This window comes from Histoplasma capsulatum, genomic scaffold, assembly GCF_000149585.1.
Source record: "Histoplasma capsulatum NAm1 scaffold_2 genomic scaffold, whole genome shotgun sequence".
In the NCBI taxonomy this organism is placed as follows: domain Eukaryota; kingdom Fungi; phylum Ascomycota; class Eurotiomycetes; order Onygenales; family Ajellomycetaceae; genus Histoplasma; species Histoplasma mississippiense.
In genome coordinates, this window is record NW_001813981.1 from 2242089 (window position 1) to 2250592 (window position 8504).

Below are 8504 nucleotides of genomic sequence, written 5' to 3' on the forward strand. Positions count from 1 at the left end.
AATGGGTTACGCACATTGAAGAGTCCAACCGGGGCCACCTATTCATATTCGGTGCCCCAGAAGGACGGTGAGGCTACGCCTCTGCGTAGACTACAGGGGGCCTCAATAAGGTGACGGTTAAGGATCGCTATCCACTACCATTAAATTGATGAGATGATCGATCGATTATCCGGAGCAAGGGTGTTCTCGAAAGATTTGACATACGGGACGCCTATCATAGAATAAGGGTTAACGAAGACGACATTTGGAAGACAGCTTTTCGTACCAAGTACGGCAATTTTGAATATCTCGTTTTGCCTTTTGGTCTTTGCAACGCTCCGGCCACCTTCCAGGCCTACATAAATGAGGCGCTGCGGGGCCTTGTCGATGTCTCCTGCATAGTATACTTGGACGACATCCTAATCTTCTCGAAAACGGAAAAAGAACATGATACCCACGTTCGGGAGGTGTTGGATCGCTTGAAGCAACACCAGCTCTATGCGAACACTGAGAAATGCTCGTTCTACACACAGGAGATTGATTTCTTAGGTTATATTGTTGGGGTTGATGGCATTTCAATGGACAGGAGCCGGGTCTCCGCCATCGAGGACTGGCCGGCGCCGCGCACGTACCGCGAGGTGCAGGTATTCCTAGGGTTCGCGAAATTTCTATAGACGGTTCATCTATGCGTATTCGCCGGATTGCTGCCCCCCTTACAGATTTGTTAAAGGGAAGTGTTAAAGGCAGGAAAACGGGACCGTTTATCCTTACCCAAGACGCTGTGAGGGCGTTTGAAGAATTGAAGCAAGCTTTTGCAGATGCCACGATGTTAAATCACTTCGACCCCGGCCTACCCAGTCAGTGTGAAACTGATGCATCTGGGAATGGTGTCTGCGGAATCTTTTCGCAGTTGACACCGGAGACTTTCCAACGTTGGAAGGATCGGGGGTTAATAACCTCTGGAGATACAGGCAATGGAATGCCTGTAGGAGAAGGCTTTTTCACAGAACCTACAAGGCGCCGTGAATGGAGACCAGTGGCCTTCTTCTCCAAGAAGCTATCGCTCACGCAAAGAAGGTATGATACTCATGATCAAGAGATGTTGGCAATAGTTGAATCCTTTAAGATTTGGCGACACTACCTTCAAGGTTGCAAGTATCCGGTGCAAGTTCTCACCGACCATGCAAATTTGCGTTACTTCTTGACAACAAAGAGCTTGACAGGACGTCAAGCCAGGTGGGCGGAGCTGCTTTCGGAGTATGATTTCTTTATCCGATACCGTCCAGGTCGGCTTAACCCCGCCGATGCGCCATCAAGGCGACCCGATTATGATATCGTTGATGGGGATGAGGATCCTACAAAGGGACCTCTACCATCACTGCAGAAGAAACTGGCTCTCTGTCTCACGTGGGTTGGGGTTCTCTAAAGCTTGGGAACGGCGACGAACGGCGCCGGTAAGGCAGCTGCGCGACCCTATACAGGTGGAGGAGAACTCGGGTCCCCGCAGGGGACTGGCACTGAAGGTCATGAACTTCTCGTGCCACGTTTTGCTGCCATTGAATTGGCGGAAGACGAAACGGTCTACAACCTTCCAACCCAACGGCTTCTAGAATTCATTGGTGAGTTGCAGCAGGGGGACGCCCTTACTGCGGCTCGAATCCAGAAGTTGAAGGAGGAAGGATCCGGGTCGAACTTGGAAGGGGCAAGCCCTGAGCGGGGCGGTGCCGCCGAGGAACCAAGTCGCTGGCAACTAGGGGAATGTGGACTCCTACTGCTAAATGGTTCAGTCTTTGTCCCTCGTAGCAGGGCGGTGCGCCAGGAGTTATTGAGGATTCATCACGATGATCCCCATGCTGGGCACTTCGGATTAGAGAAGACTGAAGAGCTCCTGAGACGTAAGTACGTTTGGGACAAGCTTCGGACAGATGTCAAGGAGTATGTTGAAACTTGTGATGTCTGCCAGAGGATAAAGGTTCCGCGGCACAAGCAATATGGCGAGTTGGCGCCACTGCCTGTTCCAAAGGGCCCATGGCAGGATCTATCGATGGATTTCATAGTTGACCTGCCGAAGTCGACAAGAGTCAAAGGATATGACTCAATTCTAGTTATTGTCGACCGCTTTACGAAGATGGCCAAATATATCCCTACCCACAAGAAGGTTAAAGCCCCTGAATTGGCTGACCTGTTTCTAGATGCCATCATTCGTGATCACGGTTCTCCGAAATCGTTAGTGTCAGACCGAGGATCCCTTTTCACCAGTAAATACTGGTCGGCCTTTTGCTATCACCTTACGATAAGGCGCCTCCTCAGCACCGCGTTCCATCCTCAGACAGATGGCCAGACTGAACGTCAGAATCAGACATTAGAACACCATCTTCGGGCGTTCTGTTCATATCATCAGAATGACTGGCCTAGACACCTTCCGACCGCCGAATTCGCATATAACAATGCAAAGAATGCAACCTTAAAAGTGTCCCCCTTTTATGCTTGTTATGGGTATAATCCTTCATTACCTAGTGACGTCGCGGACGACGTCCTAAAGGGGGGGATAGACAGTCGGAATGGCGAACGGGATCGTGGGACAGAGTACCCCTCGGTGCCAGAAGTAAAAGCTAGATTGGAGCTTCTGGATAGAATCCACGGGGAGGCGGCGAAAAGCATCCGCCGCGCCCAGGAGCGACAGGCGGAATACTATAATCGAAAACACCTTCCAATGAAGTTCTCAATAGGGGATCAAGTGTTACTTTCAGCAAAGAACATCAAGACGACGAGACCGTGCAAGAAGCTCAGTGAGCGATGGTTGGGACCTTTCCCGATAATAAGGGTAGTGGGTAAGCAGGCATATGAGTTGAAACTAACCTCAGGATTCAAATCTATCCATCCTGTCTTCCACATTTCCTATTTGGAACCCTATAAGCAACGACCCGGGGCGGAGCCGCCTCGGCCGGATGGGCTCGAGATTGAGGGTAATACCGAATATCTTGTAGAAGGAATATTGGACAAACGAATGCACTACAACAAAGTTCAATACCTTGTCAAATGGGAAGGTTATCCATCATCCGAGAACTCATGGGAACCGCTTGAGCATTTAGAGAATGCCGAGGAAGAGATCGCAAAATATGAGGTGGCTAGTAGAGACCGCCCCGCTGCACGTCGGAGGTGTGGTTAGGCAAGAGCTGCTGCTTGAGACTTCTTCTTTTTCCCAAAGGGTTTTTTAGAGATGATCTCGCGGTGGTGAGCCGGTGCCTCGAAGACGCTGTAACACTCTTCTCCTATTTTTCCCTAGGGGTTTTTAGGAGTTTAATGAGGTTACGCAGCTCAAAGATCTCAGAGCGGTAGGAAGGAAAAAAGGGATATGAAGAACCAACAATTAATGCAATTTTATTTGGGCCTGAGGGTCGCTATTATTCTATAAGGGCCGAAGCCCACGAAGATCGAAGAAAACACCTGAAGGCCTCATTCTTCCACCACCTCACCCCCACCGAACTCCTCCTCCACCGACGGAGTCCCTGGCACCGGCACCTTTGCCTGCCGTGGAGTTAGCGCTGCGGCGCCGCAGGGGGGTGTAGGAAAGTACAACAAAGTGTCAACTTACCAATTTGCAAAGCACCTCAGTCACCTGCTCCAATTGGAGCGAGATCCTCTCCAACAAACGATTTGTCTCCGTGGCGCTTCCAACGGCGGCGCCGGCCGACCCCTTCTTCTTAGGGCCGGCCATTCTGAAGTGTTTTTCCACCTCGGAGACCCACGCTTTCGCCTCCTTCTCCAGACGGGCCTTGGGAACCTCCCCAGAACGGACGGAATCCGCCAACGCCTGGAGATCCACAACTTTGGCCCTGTACTGCTTTGGCACCTATACGCCTTGTCAGAACCGGCACGGCGCCGTTACAGAAGGAGCAGTACGTACAGGAAGGCAGGTGTCGTTGTTTTTCACGCAACGGAAACAGCGTGAATGGGCGGAGGGGCGGGTGCAAAGGATCCCCCCTTCTCGAAGCTGCTTGGCGCAGCGAAGGCAGGTAGCGGTGCCAGCCAGGCGCCGCACCAGGGTTTCCCCACAAGGAGAAAGCAAAGGAACCATGGAACCCTGCGGACCCGACCCACAGGCACCCTGAGCAGGGCTCGGGCGCTCTGCAGGAGGGGAACTACGGACTGGACTCATTTGAGCCGCTGTCCCCGGAACCAAGCTCTCCCTGAGGTCCTCTCCGAACGACCATGCGGGGTCATACATCGCCCTGTTGATTGGCGGGGGGGGGCGGTGTGACAGCGGCAGGGGGGGAGGAGCAGAACCCCCACAGCTGCTAGGTGTCTCCGCCTCCGCCTCCAACCTGGCCCTTTTGGCCGCGACAGAGGCCGCAGCTGCACCACGTAGACGTTTTTTACCCACTAGAAAACATCAGAATAAGCCCCCTTACTGTCTTCCAAGGACGACGTTCCCATGCACTCACTATTGCAGACCAGGGGGGGGGAGAAAAAGAAGGACTGCGCATTCAGCAGAAGAATCACGTCGAATAAGACTCACCCATTCCTTTATGCCGCGCAGCGCGCGCGCTGCCAAAGCGGTTGGCAACCGTTGCTACACAACAAAGATAATTCCCAATCCGGTAATCTTGAGGCATCGGGACTATGCCTTTAAAGGGGAGGGCATTGTCACACCCTTGGTTGTGCCAAGGCCCCGTGACGGCTCCACACGGCCCATCGTTTCCCCTCGGATAATCCCATCTATCCCATGACATCACGCAGGTGTCCGAACCGGTTTCCAACCACCCTATGACATCATTCGGATGCAATAGAAGAGGATCCGATTGATGAGATATGAGAATCCTGTTTCTATACGGGGTCTGGATTCCTTCTGGCAGATCAATGCAGCGCCACTGCGGAGTTGCTTCGGCTACCCTCGCTTATAGAGTGAGGGGAGGATGGCTGCCCGTTGTCTATATAGAATAGCTAGATGCTGGCTCTCTATTCCAGGAGCCAGCGATTCGTCTTTTATCTTTTGACAATAAGATACCAGAGTTACCACTGTCCTCATACAATATTCATAGTGTGCCGAGTACCTCTGGTAGTTCAGTATTTGTATAGTATTCTACGAGTTCGCGGTTCAAGCGAGATAATCAAGCCCACCCATAAGGCTTCCCATTATATACCATCCTCCTCTGTGCCGCTGCCGAGTAGCAATCGCCTCGGCGCCGTCACATTACAATTATATATCAATTTGTATAATAATTTCTTATCAGATTTGAGATCTATGACTTACAGTCTAAATATAAATGTCACACCCTTGGTTGTGCCAAGGCCCCGTGGCGGCTCCACACGGCCCATCGCTTCCCCTCAGATAATCCCATCTATCCCATAACGTCACGCAGGTATCCGAACCGGTTTCCAACCACCCTATGACATCATTCGGATGCAATAGAAGAGGATCCGATTGATGAGATATGAGAATCCTGTTTCTATACGGGGTCTAGATTCCTTCTGGCAGATCAATGCAGCGCCAATTCGGAGTTGCTTCGGCTACCCTCGCTTATAGAGTGAGGGGAGGCTGGCTGCCCGTTGTCTATATAGAATAGCTAGATGCTGGCTCTATATTCCAGGAGCCAGCGATTCGTCTTTTTCTTTGCAATAAGATACCAGAGTTACCACTGTCCTCATACAATATTCATAGTGTGCCGAGTACCTCTGGTAGTTCAGTATTTGTATAGTATTCTACGAGTTCGCGGTTCAAGCGAGATAATCAAGCCCACCCATAAGGCTTCCCATTATATACCATCCTCCTCTGTGCCGCTGCCGAGTAGCAATCGCCTCGGCGCCGTCACATTACAATATCACAATTTCAATTTCTTGAATGCAGTGTTCATACAATAAATCAGAGAGTATATATATAATGATGAATCACATTCAAAATACTGATCTTGAAACTTTGTGAATACGCTGTTTGAAATCCAAGGAAAAAGAAATCATTCTCAATGATATTGCAACTATCTTGACTCAACTATGAACACTTCATCCTTTTCAAAAAAGAAGTGGTTGCATCCATACAAAGCGATGCCATTTTTGATTATTATATTGAAAGTCAATTAGTCGGCTCATTTCAATCTCATTTCAGCTTCCACTCTTTTTTATAGAGTGATATTTCATTGAAAAACACAGCTCAGATTTTTGAGAAATAGATTTGACCCCACAAAATATTATCATTCACAATGGCAGAATTTGTGAAAGTTGTTGACTGATCATTTACAGATTGATACTCAGAATATTGAAATTTAATAAAAATATATTACACTTTATTTAAAGCGCTAAATTGATTTGAAAGCATCAAATTCAAAGTTTCTTCATATACAGATGAGTTCATAACAGAACATCTTTTTTAAAAACTCTGTAATGAATTAGAAAATATTTCATACAATTAATTTGTCTATTTATAATCATAAACATTGCTTGAATTAGAGTTAGTGAGGCATTGATTGATATAATTCAATATTCAGACTTTGAATTCTTCAATATTAAAGTTCAATATTATTAATTCATTTTGTAAAGTGAATATGACATTTCAAATTCAATGATAACATCTTTTTTTTTAATTTTTTATCCGGCAGAGCAACGTCTCTGAAAATGGTTTCAAAATCATTTTCAATCATTTATAAAGAAACTTTTTCAATCATAATCTGATTGATTAATTGTTTATTATTCAATAAATTCATATTGTTTTTAATTCTGAAAAATCAGTCTCTTTCTGAGTTCAGATCTTGCTCAGTTTCACCATTCAACTGAACACTGTCTGAAACATTATATGCCATGTTGTCACGGCTGTTGAACTTCTTAAATGCTAATAAAACTTCTCAGTGGTATGCATTGTATGTCTTGTATATTCTCTCTTGAAGAGACATTTCATCTCAGTGGTGAATAGAGATACATAAGCATTTTTTTACTCATATCTGTACCGCAGCGTTCAACTTCATTAGATTGATGCATGCACTCTAATTAAAGGGCCATCTTACTGTAGAGATCTGGGGATGGAGACTACTATAAGCAAGCTCAGTTGAAAGTTTGCCTGTTCAAGAGCATATCATCTTGACACTGATCAAATGCCAGGGTGGCATGATAGTACTTATAACAGCGGCACATTACCATTTACCAATACAGATGGGCCAAGTGGCACATGTCTTTCAGCATGAATGTATACACGTAGCAAACAATTTTTCCTTCAAATTATGTTTGTAAACTCAGAGGAGCAACTGATCGTCTGACAGCTTGCAGCCAATGACAATAAGTAACGGGAATAGCTCGTCCCATGCGTTCCGGGCCGTTCCGCTCACTAATGCATGCTGCTCAGCAAAATTCAGGCGAGAGGGTATTTTACAAGTCACAGGGGTTGCAAAAATTTCTCTGTCGCCGACTGGATGTTGTGTATATCTGAGTAAATTATAATGGTGATGAAGGAAGGTTTGGTGACATTCAATCAGATTGGACCACTGTTTTTCATCCAACTTTGTAATGTGTGCGATTTTCGCATCTTCTATGTCTTATTTCAGCTGTCGAAAGAGCCTTGTATATTTTGACAATTTCTCGTGTCAATATCTCAAATGGCAGCTCTTCAGAGGCATTGCCATGTCAATAGCCCGCTGAAATTCGACGCTCCTCATGTTCGACGACAGTGGCAGGACGTTTCTTGCCTGTTGGGGTGGAAGGCGCTGGGTTTCTCAAGGTGTTCCTTAGGCAGACAGTTTTTAGATGTACATTCATATTGTCTTCTTGTACAAACGACTTATTGCACACCGAGCATTCATATCTTTTTCCAGTGTGTTTCTTTCCATGGCGTGAGGTGAGACCGGGGGTGGTGAATGTTGGCTTGCATGAATGTGCTGTCGCGTGTGGACATGGATATTTCTTTTGGCTCGTGGACACAACAGTTATCTGGAATTGATTGAGCGCACGTTCATGGTAGCAGCAGGTTGCATCCACAGTTGTCATTTGCTCCTGCGCTCATTAAATTTACACGGGATCTGCATGCATTACCTCGTAATAAATTTTATGGATGTTGCTTGATAACATTTGGCAGTCGACTAGGCTCCAGCTTTGGCGGGAGGTTCATTGGTTGACATCTCGATTTGAGGAGGGCGAATGGCACAGCAGAGCTCAAAAGAGAGAATCATGAGTCACAAGCGGAGTAGGCCCCCCAGCTAGGGTAGACTTGGATGGTGATTGCATTCGCAGCGCTCGGCGCCAGCAGAATCCGTGTTGGGTTTCATCGCGGTACAAGAGCGCCCATCCAGATCAGCTTAGTTGGCGGCCTTTTGAGCCTGTAAACAGGGCCTGGAAACTGAAAAGCGAGGCTCAAGATCACGGCCGATATGCTCACTGTACAGCCCATTTTCATCTCCGCAAAGGGTTATTGCAATAAACAGTTTATAGTCGTCAAAACTGCTCAATATTGATGGTTACACACAGCTCGTCCCACTACAGCACCTATTGTAGGCCTCCACTTCTGCCTTTTCTGTTTTCTAGTCAGGGTTCAAGGACAGTTCCTT

At 47.3% G+C, this 8504-nt stretch overlaps 2 protein-coding genes across 2 annotated transcripts; one reads left to right on the forward strand and one right to left on the reverse strand.

The window, feature by feature from the left end:
* Window positions 1-664: 664 nt before the first annotated feature.
* Window positions 665-3148, forward strand: HCAG_02740 (conserved hypothetical protein; the record flags this gene model as incomplete). Its single annotated transcript, XM_001542519.1, has 3 exons — window positions 665-1056; window positions 1408-1874; window positions 1905-3148. 3 exons carry the CDS (start codon window positions 665-667, stop codon window positions 3146-3148), a joined length of 2103 nt encoding a protein of 700 aa, XP_001542569.1.
* Window positions 3149-3435: 287 nt separating this feature from the next.
* HCAG_02741 (predicted protein) lies at window positions 3436-5298 on the reverse strand (the record flags this gene model as incomplete). The annotated part of the gene is made up of 5 exons (XM_001542520.1): window positions 3436-3507; window positions 3575-3832; window positions 3887-4362; window positions 4499-4806; window positions 5234-5298. The coding sequence occupies 5 exons, from the start codon at window positions 5296-5298 to the stop codon at window positions 3436-3438; spliced, it is 1179 nt and encodes a 392-aa protein (XP_001542570.1).
* Window positions 5299-8504: the final 3206 nt, after the last annotated feature.